General features: G+C 33.0%; 1 protein-coding gene across 1 annotated transcript in view; it reads right to left on the bottom strand.

Moving 5' to 3' along the window:
* Positions 1 to 2,175: 2,175 nt before the first annotated feature.
* LOC124365910 (sorting nexin-27) overlaps positions 2,176 to 25,415 on the bottom strand; it is a 44,219-nt gene continuing 20,979 nt past the window's right edge. Inside the window, exons 5-10 of the mRNA XM_046822031.1 lie at positions 24,955 to 25,084; positions 21,361 to 21,538; positions 20,902 to 21,152; positions 15,992 to 16,141; positions 12,442 to 12,573; positions 2,176 to 10,178 (exon numbers count right to left, since the gene is read on the bottom strand). Coding sequence (XP_046677987.1) covers positions 10,110 to 10,178; positions 12,442 to 12,573; positions 15,992 to 16,141; positions 20,902 to 21,152; positions 21,361 to 21,538; positions 24,955 to 25,084 — 910 coding nt within the window. The 3' untranslated portion in view covers positions 2,176 to 10,109. The remainder of the gene's footprint in view (positions 10,179 to 12,441; positions 12,574 to 15,991; positions 16,142 to 20,901; positions 21,153 to 21,360; positions 21,539 to 24,954; positions 25,085 to 25,415) is intronic.

Below are 25,415 nucleotides of genomic sequence, written 5' to 3'. Positions count from 1 at the left end.
CTCCACTGCAATTCGCTCTTTACATTTACTGTTGTACCACACTTACCACTTGTTCTGTCACACTAAAGTTGCTGATGCAACACATTTGTTCTATTTCTAAATCACTCTTCGCTGAGTATAAGGATTTGGAGAATTTGTAGTGATTTAATTAATTTGTTCTCAAGTGAAACAACCTTAATATACTCAAACAGCCAGTCTGAAAGTTCTGGTGTATGAGTAATTCGACAGATCATGGTTAAAATAATTACTAAATTCAGCTTTGGCTAGATGCTAACTACTCAGTGTATGGACTTCAATATTATCAATTACTCACTTGGGCTTGAATACACACTACTGTAACTACTACAAAACATTTGGGTATACGAGGTATGTTAAAAAAGTAACAGAAATTTTCATTTTTTGAAAAAAATATTTATTTGTCTACATTAATGTTGTCACCTTAAAAACAATCCCCATTAGATATGCACTTAAGCCAGTGCTTCTTACAATCCTTGAAACACTTCTCAAACTCGATCTTAGGGATAGCCTTTAGCACTTTCAACAATGCACTATTAATGGCAATCCACAATGCCTCAAAACGATTGAGCCTTAGCTTCATATTCGTAACCTGTTATAACACGTTTCAGTATTTCTGCATCGTCATTAATTTCATTTTGTGATTTCTGAGCAACTTCCATTCGCCATTGTTTTTGTTAAAAATCCTCGAAACACTTTTCAAACTCGATCTTAGGGATAGCCTTTAGCACTTTCAACAATGCACTATTAATGGCGATCCACAATGCCTCAAAACGATTGAGCCTTAGCTTCATATTCGTAACCTGTTATAACACGTTTCAGTATTTCTGCATCGTCATTAATTTCATTTTGTGATTTCTGAGCAACTTCCATTCGCCATTGTTTTTGTTAAAAATTCAAGAATTTTGAAACAAATTTTGCTGCCGTGCCTTTCATACCCAAAACATTTGAAAGAACTTCATGCATGAGCCAATTGATATGCGACTATCATCAGCGACTTCTCTGATCGTAATACAGCAAATTGTTCATAACATTTTTCCACGTTTTCATCAGTTGTTGATGTGCTGGGGCATCTGGAGCTTTCATCATCTTCAATGTATCCATGGCAATATTTGAAATAGTTTATACCACTTTTGTAAACCCTTGTTTTACAAATAGCAGACTTACCATATGTATTTGTTGACATTTCCTACACTTTAGTACTAAAATAATAAAAATCATATTGACAATAATTATACTCTCCAAATCCAAAAAACTTAAAAATTTTTTGGTATGACACTAACATTTTAATCATAGAAAGAAAAGTTTGTATAATGTGAAAATTGATATTTTTGAGTGCTTTCATTGTTAATACTGACTGAATGGCTGGACCGATTTGGCTAATTTTGGTTTTGAAATACTTTCAGTAGTCCAAGGAAGATTTACATATCAGAAAAATTGGAATAATTTCTTCGAATATTTAATAATTCTGGAAAATAATTATAATATTTACGGCACATAATCCAATGTTAACTGGGCCTAAACATCTGTTGACAATTTCAACTGAAAGCCACCAAAGGGCAAAAACATTTATTTACATTAAAATTTTTAAATATTGAATAATTATTATCAGTAGGCTGTTATGCAGATTTGCAAATTACTATCTAATTTTATTTTAGATTGCACCACTGATGAATAAACCATATAATTCATTAAAAATAATATTTAAACAGTTAAAAAAAAAAACCCACTTCAATGAATAAAGCTGTGAATGTTTTGCACATAAGGTTATCAAAACTGATTGTCTGGGTAATTGATATGGGTCACAGCTACGTTATGTGAACCAGAGAAACGTACAGAAACTAGGAACACATTCTTATTAATAGATCAAATAGTAAAGAGATTTTGAAACATGGTACTAGTATAAGCAGACATCATTGATAAAGTACTTGGAGACGCTTTGTGACAGAACTTTTCAGATAATTCATTGAAGCGCAATGAAGGGCATGACCAGGTAAGTTTTGCAAAACCACATAAATACTAAATGTTCTGTACACCAGACCTACAGCAGAAATCCACATTTACAAATCGAACCAATCAGAGGTGTCCTGACAGGTTTTGATCTGTGTTTAGTTTTAAAATACCTTTCTCTTTCGATGAATGGGCTAATGAATAAAACCATTGTAGTTGTAATCACTTTATTGATATTATCACTGATATAAAGATTGCACAAGAGGTGAAGTAAACTAAGTTTGTATACAAACAAATATATAGGAAAAACAAACAATCAAACAATGACATAAAGAAAACAACAAACATTGAGATAACTGTGACATACTCTTATTGTAAAGAACTTGATGAGAAATCTTTTTTTTATTATAATTTTTGCACCACAGCTAAAACTATGCTCTTTCAATGTAAAATAATATGGAATAATATAATGTTATGAGGTATTGAAAGGAGTACAATAACACATGAACCAAACTGTCAAAAGTGAAAAAATTAATTAATAAGTAGGAAGCTAATTTATAATTAAATAACAAAAATATTTAATTCTAAACTTGTTTAGATACATTTATAAAGTGCTTACTGTTTGAAAAATTGCAAGTGTAACTTTTTTTAAAGAAATTTTAATATAAGAAAAACAAACAAACAAACCAAAACATCAACAGTATAAACATTTTAAAATAAAAACAATCATTTATGGCTAACATTAATATCGGTATTAATTTTAAACTCAAATTTAATTCATTTTTAATGATTTTTCTTTTTTCTTGAAAAATAATGTATTTAAAATTAGATACAATGAATAGTTAAATGATTTTTTTTTAACCGGAACTTACGATGAACCAGATGATTTAGGAACAGTAATGGTTACTTGAAATAAATAATAAAAATTAAAATTATAATTTATATTTGAAAAACAACCAGATGTTGCTGAGAAAACTTGACAAGCCTATAGTTTCCAAACTGGAAAATATAACATTAAATTAAATGGGTTGTCTGGAATTGTAAACTGGCACTGAAAGTGTACGGGTCAACCAAAATATCTACAATAAAATCAATATTATTTCATGAGAATGCACAAAATGAATAAACTAATGTTATAATGCTTACAAAAAAATATGAAACAAAACCAATATACACTGTAGAGTAAAAAAGTGTTAAAAGTTTTTGTATAACTAACAACATTTTACCTTATCAAAGGTGTTTGATTTACTCACTTATTATTAAAAACATTACGTATGGTTTCAACATTCTGCCTTATTTAGATAAATAGAATAGGTGTTGTTGTTTGCATAGTTTTCAAACGTTCTTATTAATTCTAGTGAAATGTCCATTAAATTGACAACAGGTTGAAATATTGCACGCACTAGTAACAAATTAAAAAGTATAATGAATAGTCCGTCATTAAAAGCTACAAAATTAATAAACAAAATTCAAAGACAATATCTCTTCTACACTGAATACAAAACAATAAAAAAAATTCAAACAAAGCGTAACTGTATACCTTGACCAAAATTGTAACGCATCAGTAGTTACAATAACAAAATTAACTCTCAAGCTTTACACATAAATGAGTGGGGGGGGGTGAGGGTTTTATACATTGTCTTAAGAAGTAAAAACATAAGGAATGTGTTTCTCACAGTAAATTTACTACAACTTAGAATAAGATATAAGTTTGGGTAAGTAAAATAAAATTTGTTCAGAAATACAATGTAAAATTACACACAACACATAAATTTAATCTAATAAAACAGACAATAAAAATCCTGTATTTCTGTTTTTATTTTATAACCTCAACATATTACAATCGCTTATGAAACAAGACCACTTTTGTAACATTTGGCTAATTTCACTGATTACATCTGAACCACAAAACTGTTGTGCCAGAATACCACCTAAGTGCTTAGAGCACTGTAACAGTCTTGGAGTGAAGGTGTCATGTACCATAGATTCCACCAACACACAGATTACGATCATAGTATGGCCAATCAGACACGGCTTAAGTCAACATGCACTTAACAATACGGAAAAATACTCTGGAAAAAGATGATCCGTTAGGAACCAACTTTTGTCTTTGTCTCAATATTGCTAATTATCTCTTAAAATTAAACTAATCCGTGTTTTTAAACAAATTGAGCAGGTTCAGAACAAATGCTTTAACTCTGACTTCTAATTTATCTCTTTCTTTGCATGGCCACCCTAAGTACATGATAGAAATTATCAAGCATAACAATATACGATTTTTAACTATCCATTTGAAGTCTGCATCTGAAAAAAATCCCACAATGCAAATGGTAAATTAATAGAATGAACTAGCAAGACAGTGAAAAATTGTGAAGAACAAGGCGTGTCACTGGAATTTACCACCTCTCAGGTATACTTTATACCAACATTGCAGGAGACAATGGGACAGATAAAAAGGAACAGCGGTGAGATAGTAGAAGAGACAGAATAACGAACGACAGATAGAATCGAAAAGGGAGCTACTGACGTGATTTGAGATTAGTACTGCTAGCAGAGTATTATCTGATAAAAAACTTGATAGATTCCTGCAGTAATCCCAAAGGACATGGCAACTAAATTTTTTTGATACCAATTCACTAAGAAGATATCGTAATTTGTTACATATTTTAATCCCCATGCCTAGTGAAGACAGTTATTGGATGCTGAATTTCATCAGTTTCAAACTGAATGTTCACTCTTGATACCAACAAGAGTAAATAGGGGCTGTAAAATTCATTTCTGTCTGTCTGTCTGTCAGCAAGTAATCTCAAGAATGAACTGACCTACAAACTTAAAAGATTCGATGAACACTAATTTCTATATAAACAGTATTGAGCTTGATGATGGTGCATGTCACTCCATGGTACATAGCTCAGGGTTTAATGAACATTTAAAAATTGTTCTTATGAGTAACAATGATGGCAACAACAAAAATCGCAGAATAAATATACTTATAAACAAACTGAGTACAATAATATAGCATCTAGACATAGTAGCACATGATGCATAATGAAATGAGCTATAGACTTGAAATTTTGCATGCAACCTTATGGAAGCATGTTACACGATACATGGAGTGACACACTCCTACATTGTAGTACAGTTACTTTGGCGTTAACTTTTTGTATTAATACTCATTACAGTTGTAACGTACAAAAATTAAAGAGAAGCCAGTTCATACATGACTGTTCAACGCAAATTGTACGTATAAGCAATGTTTAGGGACTGAAATGGTAGAGGGAAGAATGGCCTGCAATGGACAGAGGTATATAAGAGGGACATTAGCTGTAAATGCCGGGGAACTTTTTCTTTATTGCTGCATGGCTTTGAAACATTCTATTCAATTGCAACGACAATATTCCACTGAAAGAGAAAAGGCAGCACTCCCTGGTGCTGTCAGTAGTGAGGAAATAACAGCTGTGTAAAAGTAAGTGATGATGGGTGCGTAAGAGAAACAAAAGTTGGCATATGGAAGTAGACTGTTGTCTCAAAAGAAAATAGAGAACTAGTGAAAGTAAAATGGGCAGACACTTTTTTTCTTAATTCTCCTGTTTGTTAGGTTACAGAACAGAAATGATTATTGCTAACTAGAACCAAGACACTGGATAAAATATAAAATACTAATTTAATAATTTACAAAAATAAGTAGAGTAAAGTAGTGTAAAAGAAAAAAGATACATAAAACCTTTCTGTTGTTTTGTAAAACAATTCTGCAAATGAGAACAATTTTCATTTTGATAAAATCCATTAAAAATAAAGTCAACAAAGAAATCTGAAAATAATGTTTTTAAACAAGAAATAGCATTACCATATCTGTTTAAAAATGAAAATTACAACACAAGCAAATCCATAAACCAAAAACAAAATGTAAGCTTGAAGAATCAACTTATATACAATTCCTTTAATGCAGTACTGTGACAGTTTTGTTTTAAAAATATGAAACAATCTGTATAAGTAATATTTCTGTGTAATTACACTTCTGATTCGTTGACAGTCCAACATGATCGGAACATATCTACATCTACATATATTTTATAACAAATTCAATATTAATCAGGCTGGTCCAGAAGAGCATGTTAAATCCGATCAACAGATTTTTCTAACAGGCAGATCCTTGAACTTCGGTCCAGTTCATACAAGAAGAGATACGCCATGATAATTTCCATTTATTTTTCATAGTCCATCACTGATGATGAAAGATTTGTAAGAGAAATAGAATTATTGTCCTGTATCTCCTCCATTATTCATACAAAAAAATACATAATTATTGACCGTTTACTTTGTAATATCAGTCAACTGAGTACATCAATACTGTTATTGTAGTTCTCAGAGTAACGGATCTCACACTACAGTCTCTGAGATTAGATAGATTTTGGATTTGTTTAAAATTGTTCCTTTGGTACTCAATAACTCATTAAAAACAATTTATACTATTTCATGTGTTCTAAAAGTAATGAAAGTGTAACGTTGTCCAGAGAAAATAATTAACTTAAACTAATTAAAAATAATTTTTAAATAAAAACTTTCATTAGCTTCTAGGTAATTTTTATACACATTGTAGATAGTGGCTGGAGGGCAATGGGGGTTAATCGAATAAATTAAGCAGTTTTTTTCAGAATTTTCAGATCACATTTTCCAAACACCTTGCATCTTTCATACATAACATTTAAAAGAAGTTTTGAAGTTGTTTCTCTTTCAAAATATAACAGAGAACTCCAAATGCAACTCCTGACTACACTACCATTGTTTAAGGATGGATTACTATTACCTATTTATAGACACTAATAATTATAATTAGATAAAATAAGATTTCATCAACTTATAGATCCTGAATTTTTCATTGAAATTTATTTAAATAACTTGAGTTAGATACTTAAGTGTACACAAGGTCAACACTTTCAATATGTCTATAACCATACAATTTATATTATTTAGTATTTATATTAATAAATGAATTTATGGTCTTTGGTAAAACCTACTATTTTATGTACATTTGGTATCAATCGACAGCTCTAACAATCTAGATGGGGTTTTAGCATTTGAAATATGTTATAACCCCACAGCCGTACAAAATGCCAATGTTATTCTTATAAGCGTACTTTTGTTTCATTTAAAACATCTGATTACTGTTTTACAATTATTAACAACTTCAAATTATTATCTGTTTAATTTGTTGTTCTTGAATCAAGTGAATTACTTTGAGTAATACGTATTTTAAAAAATACCGAAATTGATATGAGTAAAGAAATTAACTAGGAAAGACAACAATACCACCCATTAAACACAATCTCTTGAATTTACAACTCCTTGAAGCAACAAATTGAAGAATTATTTAATATTAAATTCAACTCAGGAATGTTTCTGAGTGTAACTTTTTTGTAGACACTAACTAGTTACCGAACAACAACTATGGCACAATCTGGTACACAATGCTCTTCTGGACCGGCTCTGTAACGGTTAGAGAAACACTGGACTGGGTGCAGATACTACCGAAATAGTGAGACCACAACACATTTAACATCACAATAACGAAACATAGTCGGTACGATAATGATATTTACAAACAATGGCGATTGCATAACGTCTCTTCCTTACATTAAAAATAATATATATGTATATATTACAAACAATAAAATATATATTACAAAAATAACATGATTAACACTAATAAGTATTATAAAATTCGTAAAGTAAAACAAGATCATACTTCCCATCGGGTTGAGAGCATTTTGGCTAGTTTAGGAACCAAACGTGAGAGGAAGAGTTTTGAGTATTCAATACAAAATTCGATTCATTTAGGAATGATGCCTAAGGTACATTATAACAATGTATTTATATATAAATAAAGTACAACAGGTTGTTGAGTCCTACTGTTATATTCACTATTACTGTAAATAGTAACAAGGAAAGTCATTTGAAAAGATACATTTTTAGATGCTGCTACAATAACAATTAAATCCCTTTATAAGCTTGGTTACAGGATTTTACAATATTGATGAATCAATGAAAATGCTGAAAGATCATTTTTAGGAAAGATAAAAAGAACAGGTGCCTGTTCATGCAAAACATGACTTCTTTTGTGCAACTAAGTGGTTAAACAATGTAATAAGACTGAAACCCAATTTTTAATTTTATTTTCAGACATAAACTATTAACACTAACAGGCTGAATATTAAAATATGTCATTCTTTTTCTAACTGTGGAGTCTGTAGGCACTTTTTGGGAACTCTCATTTACATTGTTTTTGTTCACTTCAGTAGACAGTCAAACAAAAACGTTTAAATAACACTCTTTTAACATAAATAAATGTAATTGCATTTCCACAAATTAAGACACATTGGCTTTTAGCAAAGGATCACACTTAAAATTTGTTTAATTTATTTGAAATATAAGTTTAGTTCATGATTATGTATGCAAGAATGTTGAAAAATAATGTAGAGTACAATATTGATTGCGATCAAAACAAAAAATAAATTTTAAAATCTTTTATCCCTTTTACTTATTTGTCTACACACACACATGTATTATTCACAAAGTAATATAAGCACTTGATTTTCTATTACTTGCCAATTCCTTTAACTATCATTCTCAAACCCAACACACAGAAAAAAGAATAAATACATAAAAATGCTCTTTGAAAACAAATAACAGCCAAAAGAAAATTAGTCAGAAAAAGTACAGTACTGCTTTTATTAGGTTTTGAAAAATCTATTTGAAATAGTGTTAAGAAAACATTTTAAACCTGTTTGTATAACAGTACATTATAATACTGTGAGCTAGTTATTTATTCAATACACAGTGTTCCCATGAAATTGCACCAAACTTCAGGCCATGGTTACTATAATAAATAAAAATTTTCCTGTAAAAGTGTGTCCTAAAGTCCTACAGATAGAAAACAAGCAATTTAGGACACATTTTTAAAGGAATTGTTCTACTTATTTTAGTGCAATCTCATGAAAATTAGTGCAATGTCATGAAAACAGCCTGTAGATCCATGAATATTCTTTGTTTAAAGTTTACTATTGACGATGAATGTTTTGAAAGGATAACAGGTTTAAAGACATTTGCCATCGGTATATGTTAAAATTGGAACAGTACACTTTGAGGATTAGAATCTTGTCCTCTTATTCAGATGTCAAAAATATATACATATTAACTTAAGTTGTATAATTCCATAAATGCTTACATAGAAATAAAGTAGACTTCTTTGTACAATATTTTTGTGCAAATGCCGAAATAATAAAATAAATCGTACAAAGGGCTACTTTATATTTCTATGTATATTTTGTGATGAATGAAACTGAATAAAACACATTTATATTGTAGCAATATTACTATTCCATACCAATATTACTTTAAACCCAAACATGTTTTAATGTTTATTTCTGTATGATTTATTGAATTTGGAAAACAATTTAGCATACATTTATTATTACTTGGTTATATATAACCAAAACTAAAAGAACCCTAACCATAAATACAAATACTTATGATTGCAAAATTTTAATTTATGCTCCATATGTTATGCACTTATACTTAACATAAGATTGGAAATTAAAATTTATTATTCATTTAGTTATGATCATGAATCAAGTATTGTTAAAGGTATAAGGAACTGGAGAGTAAGCAGCATCTTAAAATACAATTAATCTTGTCAAATTATAGAATAAAAGTTGAGGGCATAATAACAAAGCACCTTGATTTTTATGTAAACTTACACAGTTAAATAATTAAAACTGATCATACAGTATGTATAAAAGTAAATTTTGGTAGAATATTCTGTTATAAAGGATTAATTTTTCCAATACTGATTATCAGAATATGCTTTTATATTTTCTAGGATACTGGTTATAAAGTGATTCTTTTAATTTAAGTTTAAAATTGGTTCACTCATTTCTCAGTTACTGTAACAGTGGTCCTGACGACATCTGAATCGTTTACTGGAATGTTACATGAAAAGCTAACCCGCAATGTACATAGCGTTCGCCAAGCCACTCTCAACCACGAACAATATCACATAACGTAGTCTAATAATAGAAAGAAATTCGATACGGTACGGAGGGAGGACCGGGTGATTAATGAGTGGGACCTAGATGGCGTGAGTGTCACTCTCCGGTGTCTGACCACTTGCGTTCCTCTTGTATCCGGTCGAAACAGTCGCCCATGTACGTGAACTGCAACAGTTACAAGAACCAAAAGGTAGGAATTGGTTCATATTCACATCCTGCACTCTTGCATGTCAGCAAGACATTAAAACAGAGTGCCTACTGGCGGAACATGGCAGAAATTCGTGACCTTCAGTTTCTAATAAAGTTTAACACAAATTTGTAACCATTAAACTGTCATTATAAAATCAAAGATATCTACATTTTTACCCGAAAATACTTTAAAACTGTAATTGTGTATAATCTTTAATAAGAATTTTAAATACAATTTCTTCCCTCTCTTTGAAAAATTAACAAGCAATTTTAGTTCTTAGGCTTACACGGTCAGTGTCATAACTAACAAAGCAAAGTTTTCTGGTTTACACTGTGCCAATTCGGTTTATCATCTGGTCCTCCTCAATATTTAATTATATTATATTATTTGAAAAGATTTCAATCGGGTAAATGATTTTTTGACTAAGTGTGAACCAAAAGCTCTGATATTAACTATCAAATAGCTCTCCTCTGTAGACTAATGGTTATAGTCTCGGCTCTCTAACCAAAAGATCACGGGTTCAAATCCCGGGGAAGTCCAATCATGTACTTTGTACTTTAATAAAAAACCAGTGCACTTCGAAGCCGACCCAGCTGGCGCTGAGGCTTAAATGAAAAAAAAAAAACATAATTTCTTATAGACAACTCATTTCAAAATATTGACTTTGGTTCAGTTAAAATTTCAAATTGCATACAATTTACTACTTTTTTATATTTAAAAATTAGTGTTGAAATATTTCTGTTGATGGTGAATAACAGGATAAAGATCCTTTGAATATTGTCTTGAGATGTAGAGCCATACAAACACAGATAAAAAATAGTATACATGAGCCTCTGTGATATCAAAATACATCTATTAAGTATCCCCAAATTGCAAATCTTTGTCCGTTCTTTTTAGAGAATAAATACCTCATGGTAGTTTTTAAATTTTTTTTGTCCTGAGGGAAAAGGACGGTTTGTCCCCGCTCTTAGACCTAAAAGGACCTTTGCGCCTCCCTTACTTAAATTTGTGTCCTCAAAGTCCAAGTCTGTTACAGATGCCTATCAGATTTGAGGGCTCGTGTTCTCTGATATTCTTGGGGCTAAGGAGATATGCTCCCAGGAATCTTTTCCGAATTTTCGAGATGGCAGGGCAATCTAATTAAATATGCTCTGCTGATTCCTCCTCTTCTCCAGTTTTTTAATTTACAAAGACTACAAATAGTTAAGGTACATAAGTACCTTTCCCACGTTTTACTACATAATTATCCAAAAATATTTGCATAATTTCTTTTTGAAAGCGATCATTGGTATTAAAATATACAGATTATGTTATTAACTCCACTTATAGGGTTATCTATATTTATATTAATGTAATGAAAGTAAAGTATTTAAAGGGTTTTAGTTACTTTCATTACATTAATAAAATATAAAGAATATTTTGTTTTTTTAATATAGAGAATATTTTGTTTTGTTTGGTATAAAATGTTTACAGTTAAGATAACCTACATTGTTTGTGGAAATGTACTTAAAAAGTATCAGGATTGTTTATATGCTTACCAAGTATTTTTATATTGATATACTCAGAAAAAGAACATTATTGCAGAGTTCTCTTTTGTTGACAAGGGACCAAGTAATAAACTTCAATTTAAATTATTGATTTTACTCCTAAAATTAAATAACTCTGCCAATAAAATTTATAAGGGACACTATTGAAAGCCTTAGCTAATTATATCTACATATTATATACACATATCAAAATTTTGTTCCTCATCAATATAAGTATATTGTTTATTCCACAAATGTAACACTAGTATCCAACACTAACTTGCCCTTCCCTTAAGCCAATAAAATGAAATTGTTAATTACCATTGCTTTCCTCAAGCAAGTTGGCAAATGGAGTTGCACTATCTCCTCAAATGCTTTATAAGACAATAAAGTAAAGTCATGTGTCAATAACTAGGCAATGTTCAATCAGAATTATATAAGGTAGGTGATCATTTTGAGATGTTTCGCTTTTCAGGAAAAAATTCCTGTAATCAGAGATTAGTTCAGAATTGACTTGTAAAGGAAAATACCACACTGACTCAAACTGGGCTACTGTGTGTGCCAGTTTCTGTTTTTTAATTTTCTTGCTGTTCTCTCACATCGGCAATGTGGAAAACAATTACATGTACTTTGCACACCAAAGAAACAAGCAGGCAGCTTGGGTTGGGAAGCTTCTCGGTTATTATAATACAAAATAAGTTAAGTTACTCACGTAGGGCGTGAAAATCTTAACCCATCGAGGGTTGGTGTTGCTGCTTTTCTGGTACTGGAAACAGAACAGCATCCCCTCCTTATCCAGCTGCCACTGCTTGATATGCGACCAGGAGAACTCCACCACCTGGCTCTGACAAGACAATATGTGTGAAACGATTATATAAAATAATTACAAGGCCATTCAAAAATTGTCTGAACTGGAATGGGATTAGATGCAAGATTGCATGGTTTTACTTATAGCTCAACTTATAATCCTTCATCATACAATTCACCCATTTTTGTGTTTCAACTGATAAAAGCATTCTTTTCACTCAATTATTGCAATTGGAAAAGGTTTATGAACCACTTTTAATAGATATACATATTTTGTAATTAGTGTGCTTTCAGTTGAGGTATAAAACAGGAACAAAAAAGTTAAAAGAAAAAAATGCAAATTTGTTGAATCAGCCACAACATTCAGTTCAAGTTTGAGTGAAAAATTTATAAACATCAAGTGATTAAAAGGAAAAGTCTTGACAATCTCTGTTTGATGGAATGTTGTAATATGGTGTTGCCAATTTCCTCTAAGATTCATCATAGTTCTTTGTGACAAGCATGACATAACTAATGTAAAAATTAACAAAAATATTTTTTGGTGTTTGACCCATACAGGTGAATTCATGATAAACATAATAATGAACCTCTTGACTAAAGATATGAACCAAAAATATTCCAAGTAGGAAGGAATTTAAAAAAAAAAAATATGAACATTACAGGGAATAGTTCTTGGCCATCCATCATAACTTCCCAAAAAGTGGGAAGGTATGGAAATTTAAGAAAATCCTCAGATTTTTATTTTTAAATGCTTGTTAAATTTACAGGTGCCTTAAATTTGATCTATTTAAGGTAAATTTAACGTGTTTATATGGAAATTATTACATATGGAGGTACTAAAGTCTTTTCTATCTTATAACATTTATTTTCAATTTATGTAGAAATAAAAAAAATCAATACTCTAGTAAGTACTTATGTTTACTATTTTAAATTTTTCTCTAGTTCTAACAAAAGAATTGATATATAACACACATTACTTAACATTTAGCACATATTTTTAAAAAATATCTGAAATATATGCTGCACAAGAACAAAAACCAGTGTATCACTTTGGGAGTTTATTATTATCAGTCGGAGGGTTAACATCTAATCATACTGTGGAGGGAATTTCCATGATAAAGAGAGAAAAGTATCTCTTCAACAACAGCATAACTGAATTTCATTTTGAAATTTACTAAATGAAAGAGCACTCTATCAAACATTGCAGAGTAATGGTTTTCTGTGTCATTGTTAATTTCCATACATCCCTTTGTTATGTTGAAGAAATTGTTGAGTTATAACTTGGTATTTATGTTTTTTCTATCTTTCATTAGTAACATTATAAAGTATTGTTTATTACTATTATTTGTATATGTTCTTTCATAATTAGATTAACATTTTTGAAATTATAAAAATACAAGCATAAACCACCACTCATGCTTTCTCAGAGCCCGAAATTCATGCATAATCCACGCTTTTCTACATTGCCATGGTTGGTTACAGTCCCATGAAAATGTTGTAGTTCCAAATATCACACTGCCGGTCAATATATGAAGAATGCATCAGGAAGTTATCTACTACGGATGTTACCAAAGTGCGGTTAATTTGTGATTTGTAGAATAAGTAGACACCAGTACAGAACAGTACCTTCTATAGTTGCCCCCAGAAAATGAGCACAATTACAGTTATCAATTACTGACTCATGAATATTTTCTGTTTGTCTTTAGAATAATGTAAGACTAAATTCTCTCCAATAAAACACAACCAAAAAGTAAATAAACACACACAAGGCTGTGATTAAAGTTACACGCTCGTTAGATTATAGTCATGGACTACAAAACAACATGACGTAAGGCTACTCATACAGGTTGGGACTATTTGGTTTGAACAGTTTGAAATTTCTGATTGATCGTCACATGTGTGGGAAAGTCGTTCAGATGAATAGCAGATTGAAGAACTAATGGGATTTCCACCAGCCAATGTCGCTCTGACAACGAAAACTGACTTGCGTGGTAGATTTGACCAGTTGGCCACCTGCAGACTGGTGACAATATTAAGTTGTATTTAGACTGTTATAAGAATTTACATAACTACTGTCACATAATGTGAAAAAGATAAGGAATTTTACTCGTGAGAACTGTCATAAGTACTTGCTACAGCTGTGTTGCTGGTTATTGCGGCAGTCAATGATGCCTCTGCAATGTCTATAATTGAAATTTTAATGGCCGGCACTGCTCTTCAGTTTCTTACACCTGTCTGACACTGGTTGCGGTAGCGCTCATGAGAGCTCTTGCATCTGTTTAAGACTAGTCATTTTTACTTTCGCACACAAAAACCCCACAACTTTTTGCCAGTGTACAGATTTAACAGTGATATTATCACTTACTTTGTTTTAACCTATGTATCTCATGACCAATCAGATCACGTATGTGAGGGGCCATCATTCATAGACCAAACCGAGACCTCGGCCATACTACAAGCGGTAAGTGGTGGGCTTTGAGCGTTAGTGAAGCGACTTAATTTTAATGTTTGTATTGTACATGTGGAGAATGCTCGACACTGGCCACAATAGATGTGAGCGGGAGGAGGGCCACACAGTGCCGCCAACTCCAGACGTTTACTTATTCTCCTGCCGCTCAGCCCTCAGCTCATTCTGTCATTACTGAGCATCATGATAGACCCCAACGCCCCTTTTTAACTTTATTTGTGGTCGCAAATCCACAATTTTTTTCACCAAAAGTATCCTATCAGGTCGGGTAAAAATTTGACAGAGATTATAGTGTACTAAAAAAAACCGGATTGCATCTCTTTATCAATTGTCAATTCTGAAGGGGAGCTACAGCTTTGCCGCTAACAGTGTACCACTGTTATAGTGGCTGAGGCCTAAGACAACCACTACACTAGTCGAGACAACCTTGGATCAACCAGCGTCATTTTGGGCTAGTAAACATATGTCGATCTTCATTCACAAATTCACAGAGCACATTGTGAAAAATACAATGTTTCAAGACTAACCAGGAGCTTTTAATCAAATCATATGTGTTTTAAAAGTTTCTCCCAAATTTTGATGAAACTGAATACAGACTTTTGGAGTGAGTGATTTAACATAATATATCAAGAAGATGTATGAGGAAAGAAAACACAACTGTCAAGGAATTCATTAACATATGTACGTTCCTGCAACTTTTAAAGTAAGTTAGGGGAATATAAAATTCAAATCTAAAATTCAATTCTGCTGAGTTTTATTCTACTGTTATGTTTATTAGCAAAGACTAGACGTCACTCAAAACACTTTTCGATTTTGCATATAACATAAAGAAATTTGGTTTGTGTATTTTGATGAATTGTTGTAATCAATATTTATCCCTTGATGTATGTTGGTGAGTTTCTTTCTATTTCTGGCCTTTTATTAGATTACTAAAGTTGTTTTAAGAACACAAAAGTTGACTGAACAAATTTTATGTAAAAAAACTTACCTCTAGTGAACCGTCGTTCCGACAAGCCAGCAATCTGAAGCCGTTGATGCCGATACAAGCTATGATATGGCCTTCTTTACGAGAATCACAGCCGCAATGAGGAAACACAACCTCTCCATACCCTGGTAATTCTCTTGCTAGTGCCAAGTACTGCAACAACCACTTAACACTTTACACATTTTGGAATTTACAACACACGAGAAATTGGAAATAACAATTAAAGGCATTATATTTTGTTCATCTAAATAATTTCCAACTGATCCTAGGATCTGGTCACATATTTGAAGTTCAACATAGTTTCCCTGTTTACAGAAATTTTGAAATCTTTCTTTAAAAGACGTATTATAACTGTTTAAGCACTCCTGTTTAAGTTCCTTTTCATTAAACCAGGCACATCATTGACATCAGTACACTATGTACACTCAGTACACTTACGAATATACTATGGAAATGATATGTGAAGTAGCAATTGCTAAGATTGAACTTGGCAAGTCCAGTCTCTACCTATTTGGGGTTTACAGGACTAAAGGAAACTTAGAGGCGGGTCTGGATGTTGTATCTGACGCATTAGAACGCTTACCAACTAACAAGCCAGTATTAATCATGGGTGACATTAATATTGACAGCAAGGCAAAAAAGAATGACTACATTCTAATGACAGAAATCTTGACTAGTTACAACATCCAGAGACTGGACCTCCCATACACTAGAATCACACCAATCTCCAGAACATCCATTGACCGTGTATGCACTAACCTGCAGCTAGAAAAGCTGCATGTTAAGGTTTTAAACACAGCAATCTCAGACCACACAGGACAGCTCTGTACCATCAACTTGGATAACTACTTACCCCCACCACCATCGGCTGAGCGCAGAAACATGAGTACAAGAAATTTGCTTAAGTTAAAAGCTCTCCTTCACCAGCAAAACTGGACAGCAGTCTACAGCTCAACGAATGCAGAGGAGTCTTACAACAGTTTTAGCAGTATTCTTTCTAACGCAATAGATATGACATACCCTATTACAAAAATGAGAATAAAAACAAAACGAAATAAGCAAATTCTGACTGACCCCATAGCAACGCAGTTGAGGAGACATTACATTGAAGCTCAAGACTTGTACAATATAACTGGAAGTGAGATTGACAAAAATAATGCAGCTCAATTAAAAAAAGAATATGACCTTAGGCTGAAACATCTGAGACGACAAGAAAACATTGATGTGATAACAGTGGCAGATAACAAATCAAAGGCAATATGGCAAATCATAAATTCAGAGAGGAAGTCAAAAGAGGATAAGACCCTGCCCTTAGCATTAGACATACAGGGAGAACTGATAAGTGACCCAGTAAAAATTGCAGAACATTTAAACATTTTTTTCATAAACATAGCCGAAGACACAATACATCAAAACCAAGACAGTGTTCAAAGAATACTATCAGACGCAAATCCAGATATTCCAAATTTAATACTACAACCGACATCCCTAGAAGAGGTAGACAAACCAATCCGATCACTGAAAACCAAAACCTCAGCTGGATATGACAGTGTCTTTACAAAATTGTTGAAAATATGTAAAGAAGAAATAGTTGGTCCTCTAGTGAATGTCATTAACAAATCTTTCACTTCTGGAACATTTCCATCTGCTTTAAAAATATCTAAAGTTTATCCAAAGCTCAAACAAGGAAACACCAAACAACTTGCTAACTATCGGCCGATATCACTGATACCAACTTTTTCTAAAGTTATGGAAAAATTATTTTTGAGCAGATTCCTACAACACTTGTCAATCAACCAACTGCTTACATCACAACAACACAGTTTTCAGACTGGAAGATCAACAACAACAGCACTTATTAGCCTTGTCGAATTCCTAACAGATCAACTGGAAGAAGGCAACACAGTTACTACTATCCTGCTCGACTACTCTAAGGCCTTCGACTGCCTTAGCCATACACATCTTTTAGACAAACTGACAAATCTTGGAGTGAAAGGACAATCATACAACTGGATAAAAAGCTACCTAACAGAACGAAAGACAAATTGTCAAAATAAACCACACCAGCAACGGATTAACACAACAGATAAAATCACTTCCACAGATATTAATCGCGGTGTACCACAAGGATCTGTACTAGGACCTATTTTGTCTATTTTATACACAAATGACTTCCCTAGCTACATGCAAGACTATAGCCATACACTGATGTATGCTGACGATACGGTCCTCCTCCTTGGTCAAAAAGAACCTGAACAACTTGAAATAGCAGCATACACCGCACTAAACATGGCAATACAATACAGCCAAGGAAATGATCTTGTTATAAATGAGAATAAAACGAAGCTGCTGGTCCTAGGAAGACACAAAGAAACAACAGGAAGGCTACCAAATCTGGAGGAAACTACTACTTCAAAGTACCTGGGTATATTAATTGATGACCGTCTTGCTTGGACTGACCACGTAGATTCCCTTTGCAAGAAGCTCAGCACAGCACTGTATGTAATCCGCAGAATAAAAAATATTAGTGACACAGCAACAGCAAAGATAGCTCACTGCGCCCACTATGAATCTAACCTCTGGTACGGGATTGCGGCATGGGGGGGCACTACAACAAGCAACTTGCAGCGGCTCCTTGTCCACCAAAAAAGAACAATCAGGGTTCTAAAGGGTCTCCAGCCTAAAGAATCCTGTTGTCAAGCCTTTGCAGAGTTGAAAATACTCACTGTAGTGAATCTTTACATTCTGGAAGCAGTCTCTTTTCTCCACCTCAAGTCACCCGAAGCAGCAAGAACCGGTGCCCAAATTCACAGCTACAACACCAGACATGCCTCTAGCTACCAACTCCCTGTACACAGACTGACAGCCACAGAAAGGAAACCGACCTACGCTGGAGCCAAGTTATGGAATGCCCTTCCAGAGGATCTGAAGAAGACCAGCAGGCTGCAGTTTGGACAACTCCTGAAGTGCTGGTTACAAGAACATCCTTTCTACCAACTTGATGAATTTTATCAATGGACTGACAATGCCTAACCACTGAATTTTAACATGTATTTTTATGACCCTTGTTCTTATCTCTATGATAATGTACAAAAGAATGTTAATAAACAATAAACTATCAGAGTTGCTACACGAGTCCAATAACTTTTTTCGACGCAATCCCCAGGGTTTTTGGCAATTAATGGGTGGAAAAAAGCGGTGTTGAGGCTAACAGGGTGGCAAATATAAAAAAGCAAAAAATAAAGTAAACCCAGTTTAATACGTACAAAAAGATTGACTTAAATGATCTTTTACAACACATTGGTGGGCGGGCGGCTGGTAGGCGAGTCTGTCGCACCGGCCGGGCCGGGCCAGCCTAGCCGCCTCGGCTGCCTGCTTCATGCGCTGCGTCGTCTGCAGGCTTGGACTCGGCGCGGCGGCAGTAAGTTTATTTGTGTAAAGGGATTTTATATTTTTCCCTGACCAACGTCGAAATTCCCTGACTTTTCCCTGACTTGAGACCGGATTCCCTGACTTTTCCCTGATTTCCCTGACCTGTAGCATCCCTGACTATGTATTTTAGATCTTGTTGGTTTTATTCATAGAACCCCACATTGACAATTAACATATTCAAATTAGCAGTGTCAGGTGCCAGTTACGGCCCTGTAAGCTTTCTGTGTCTTCAGATTTCTGACTATCAAATTACATGCCGCTGATGACATGTTCAAAAATATAATTGTTAGTGATGTTACTGTTACCAACGTTATTGGTATGTTTTCTGGCAGGTGAAAACATGTCGGCTGTGAATAGTCATTGTAAAGTTTGTGAGGTACACAATTTTAATAATCTGAGTGAAGGTAAATTGTGAATATCTATAAGATGGCTATAAAGGAAATTTAGCTTCACCACAACAACCAAAAGGATTCACACTGCTGTTGAAATCCATGATTGAATGAAATCTTTCATCTGGAAAGTTTGGAGTAACCACTCTACAACCCTGTCTTTGTCAAAGGGTTTCAGGAAAAAGGATTAATAATTTTCCTTTTTAGTCATCATAAAAAGTTTTCCAATCAAGCAAGCTCAACCTATATTTTTATACATCATATGTTTATTTCAGAATAATTAGAACGAAAAATCATGTTTAGTTTTTTTTCAGCCTACTGATTCCTACTCACTAAAATTTGATCTTTTATCTGGTACCAAAAATAATACAACGTATACTCTTTACTTTGATATATTAGCAAGTATGTGTTAAAACACATGTAACTTTATTCATACCAGATGTAAGATAAAAGAAGAGTCAATATTCCATTCAGCTTACTTTTTGGTTTTGTTCTAAAATGCATAATAACTTAGCTACAACCATTTCTTTTCCAATGTTTGAATGGTCGCCATCTTGAAATCTTAAGAGATATTAAAAAAGTATAAGAATACAAGTTATTTGAATTTACTCAGTACTCATTATAAACGTTTGTTTTGCGTTTATATCTGGAAATACTTGAATTATTTCTTTTTGCACAAATACAAATTCTACCATGTTCAAGCTGTTATTTTATAAACACTGGCTAATGAACTCATTCAAGAAACATGCAAATAATTGATTTAAGCCTCTTGTGTGGGAAAGGGTTAAAATCTGATTTAAAATTTGCGAACTTGTTGGACTTCTCTGAACTAGTCTCGTATTTAGCTATATTTTAGGATGAGACTTGTTTTTACCTCTTCACATCTAGATGGATCTTATTTCCATTTCTTTCCTCCAAGTATGTCATATATGTATACAATTACCCTTCTGAGCAATTTTTAAGAAATTTAAAAATATTTTCCATTCAAGTATTATTTTGCGATAAGGTCATGATGATCCCTTGCATTTTACTTTCCTCTCTCATCCGAACCTGTACCAACCTATTCTTATCCTGGAAAAGTGTCTTACCAACCTCATTCTTCCGAGAAGAGTCTTGCAGAGCCTTGAGCTGGTAGAGCCTGTCATCAGCCCGGATATGTCCTCGGTCTACCGCATCAACAGCCAGCCAGAAAATATACTGCATGGCCTGCTCGTCAGCCGCTAACGCCAGCTCGGCTCGCAATGAGAACAGCACCTTCCGCACGCACAAGCATGTGGCACTGGCTGTACTGTAGTTTTGGATATACAAGTGGTGAGGCAATTCCGTCGGCTGCAGCTTGCGTTCTGCTCACAGACATTAGAAGAAATCAAAAAACGGTATTTGGGCAAAATGTATTAATTCTTACTTTCCATGTGTTTTAACAAACAAAACTATTGATCAATCTACATGAATTGTTCTTTAGTGTTCCTCTCTAATTAGAAACTAATTATAAGGGAAACAAAAATTAAAAAATATTAACGTTAAGTTAAAAAAACTATACAATCTACCCACCAAAGTTGTATTCGACTATTTCAAACAGATAAAAATAGAGTGCAGTATTCTTGCACATCTGGATTTTCTCTACAACACAAGCATAGACTTGGTCTGCAGTGGAGTTCTTGCGGGCAGTCACCGTGACAATTTCTCTGTCTGGCAGCAGGATCTTGAGGTCCACTGGAGAGATGTTACCCTGCAACATACATTTAGTACATTATACACAGTAAAACACACTATCATTAAAACAATATTTAAGGTTTTTTTTTTGCTCTTTTGACTCAAGAGCATTTACAATGGTAGTCTTTAAAATAGTTTCACTTGTTTTAACCCTTTGAGTGCCAAGTATTTATTGAGTGGGTGTACTGAAAAGTGCCAGATATTTATCTAGTGGGTGCACCTAAAAATGCCAACCCTTTTGGAGGCATTTTGCAAAGTTTCAGTAAAAAGTTCACAGTTTGATTATTTAATAAACTATCAACATTCTTTTTTTGTAATTTTTCTTTGAAAACTCTGCCTAATATAAAATTAAATTTAGGAATATCAAAAATGAATTTACGTCAACAAACTCCAGAGTTTATTTAAATTTCATTTTTCAACCTAATTATCATTACAAAAAAAATATCCTTTTCTTTGTCCATATCACTGGAAAGGGTATTCTATTGTCTACAAATCTTCAAAAATGTATATCATTATCTTCAATAATGAGTGAGTTATACAACATTTAAGAAACTAATGTCACTTGTTTCTGGTAGCCATGTCAAAAAAAAATGTTTATATGTGAGTTCCAGATTGATTTAAAGTCAATTGATCGGAAGTGTACTATAACAATTTATTTTGATAAGAACAGTTCTTTACAAACAATTCAATATTATAGTTTTAGTTTAAAAATATAAAGTTTTCGATTTTTTGTGATTTTTTTTCCGAACGTCCGGTAAAATCTGACATTGGCACTTTTCGGCCAACTTTTGACGTCTGGTAAAAATCGGACTTTGGCATTCAAAGGATTAAAATAGGATATTTAATTCCTTCATACAGTACTTCCTTGTAAAATACATACTGTGTTGGAATTTTCCTACATTTATTAATTGATAATTCAATTATTGATCATTTTTATGCTACATTTCTAGATATAATAAACACAGCACAGAAGTTAGGAAACAACTAATAAGAGTAGCGATACACAAATAATTAATAATCTTATTCTCTCACATTGTAGTAAGCCAAGAGGAGCCAATTTGCACTTTATAAGAACATAACCTAGTAATTTTATTAAATCCATAGCGGAATTACCCTATGAACAGTTGCAATGGAGGTCAAAATGGGAGGGTAGCTGCAGGGTTAAAATACTGAGTTATAATTTCTTTACAAATCATTTTATTTAGTTTCACACAATCACAAACAACCAGCAGGCATGTAAATATCAGTTATATATTGCAGCCAATGAGATAAAAAAGTTATGCATAATGGACAAATGGCACAGTAAAACTATACCACAGCAGACAGAGACTTAAGGTTTTAAAAAACAGTGGTGTTAAAAAGCTCTGGGTCAGTTATAAAACAAAATTGGTACACACTCTACCTCGGTAAGATTAGCCTACTTTTGGACGTTAGTTATGATAAAGTTAAAGCAAACACTAGCCTTCCCCCAGCACATAACAGAATTGCAATTTAACAATAAAAAAAATTAAAAAAACAAAACTAGTCAAGTATTATTCACAACAAAAAATATAATAGACTATAACATTCACTAATTCTGTATGCTAATTATAAAAGCATGCATATCTGAAAAATATTTAAATATTTCTGTTAATTTATAACACAAAATATTAAACATAACAATTTCTATATATACATCAAACATGTGACAGACAAAAACATTTTAATTGACACAACAGTGATTCTTACTATCTACAAATTAATTATTCTCGTCTCCTGTGGCCATCAAAGATGAACACATGAATATGTTAATAGATCAGTAACAAACCAGAACTCACTCTACGGTCATAATGTCCACAGTATATTCAGGAGGAAATTGATACAGTGTATTTAGATTGGAGTTAAATATCAGAGTTTTTACAAACATAAAATTGGTGTTGTGTTTTTCAATGTTTGCACGAGTAGTCTTTTTTTGGATTATTTAACTGTGATGAATGTGTTAAGCACATTAATTCGGACATTCTAATAGGCTTGGGAAGAGAAGCAAAGTACGATACCAAACTTTACCAGGAGAATTTACTTCAGACTGGTTTTTATACCTGTCAATAAGGCCTCAATTTGGCACAGCAAAATCTATGTCATTATCTAGATGTATAATGGTTGTCCAAGAGTGGTACACCAAATCTAACTGTGAATGTCGAAAATTGGAGTAAAAGGGTTGATCGGTAGGTCTAGATCACTGCAAAGGACAACTGTTGGAGAGGGTGGAGCTTCCTTAGTGTTACAGGTTTTTTAAGTCTAAAGATGAGGAAGTACGTCTCCCCTGACCGCTTTGGCTTGTCTCCTTTTCTTCTAAGGGGCCAATGTCTCAGATAGAGCCCGCTACTCTCCCTTGTGGTAGATGCAACATGGAGTCTCAACAGGAGGTGGGCCTGCCTCAAACTAACTCATCCTGAATATCCTGTCACTAAAAATGCAGCACATAGGTCCTTTATAAGACTAAGTGCAATGATACTTTGAATATACGACAAATGCACTTTCATTGCATAATCCCATCAACTAACGTAACTTACTTCAGGGAAAGTTACAATCACAAAACTACAATAATAATAATAATAATTTACTACATTTGGACAATAGTATATTGTTTCGCAGCATCAGTTTTTATGAGTTACAAATCCTAATTTAATTTTTTATGTTAAATACTATATTTTATAACATCTATCAGCAAAGAAAATCACACATTCACAATACATTAAAACCATTTCTATATCAAGTGGTTTTACAATTTCTGTGTTTAGACTTACCTAAAAGTAACACAGAAACATTGTATAAAGTTTTGTATGTTGAAATCTCTGTATTAATATTTATTTCTATATGTGCCTATGAATTAGCACACTACATGTTGCAAATACAATCCTTGCATGGATATATACAATTTAGAAAGACACCCCTACCAAAATTTTGAAAGACAAACATTAAAGTTGCACTCAGTAGTTGGTTTTATACTCGAACATATTTATGAGATCTTAAAGTCCAACAATTTCCCTGGGGAAGATTTCCGAGCCCCTAATTTTGGAGAATATTTTCTACCTCCTAGACCACCCATTTGTATCAGGTCTCCTCCCCACCCCTCCAAGAATAATTTTCTATATACGCCACTGACTCCTTGAGAATGGAATAAACTCTTACAAACTGCGTTCCAATAGCAAATAAGAATAAGATAAATCAAGTAACCCTAAGTTAACAAAACGTTACAGCTAATTACACTGCAAACAAAAAAGTTACAAACTAATACGATGCAACTAAACTAATAGATAGGACAGGACTACTCCATACATTTATTGAGTACTTGCTCAAATAGCTCTGAAACTTAAACTTAAGGTTTTGATAACCAAAAACTAAATTTCCTTTTCTCTGCCAGAAAACTTCTGTCTGTAAGCTCTTCCTTACCTGTTGGTCGTCCGTGTCGGTGAGGAACTCTTGCATAATATCAGACTCCGCTATGACTCTGACAGCACAAACTTTCTCCAGGTATTGCTCCAACCCTCGCCTCCTGGCGTCCAGCTGCTGCTCGCTCAACCTTCACAAAGATTCAAGAATGATCACACTTGTAAGCACATATGACAATGTCAACAAAATTCTTCAGAATCTAATTTAAGTTTTTACTAGAATTATGATTGTATTCCACCAATGTCTGCTTACATTTAAATCTTTAGCTACGACAACTTCTTCCCTGTACAATTGAAGTACAATATAGAATAAGTCACAACATTTAGTGATTATTAAAGATAACCTACAATTCACTTGAAATATGCATGACCAATTGAGTAGATGAAAAATAGGTAACACAAAAATAGTAATCATGTTAACTTTATTACATTAAGTTTTAATTTGTACCTGTGTGATAATAA

The sequence above is a fragment of the Homalodisca vitripennis genome, chromosome 7 (genome assembly GCF_021130785.1).
Source record: "Homalodisca vitripennis isolate AUS2020 chromosome 7, UT_GWSS_2.1, whole genome shotgun sequence".
NCBI lineage: Eukaryota > Metazoa > Arthropoda > Insecta > Hemiptera > Cicadellidae > Homalodisca > Homalodisca vitripennis.
This window is presented reverse-complemented; position numbering and strand designations above follow the sequence as displayed.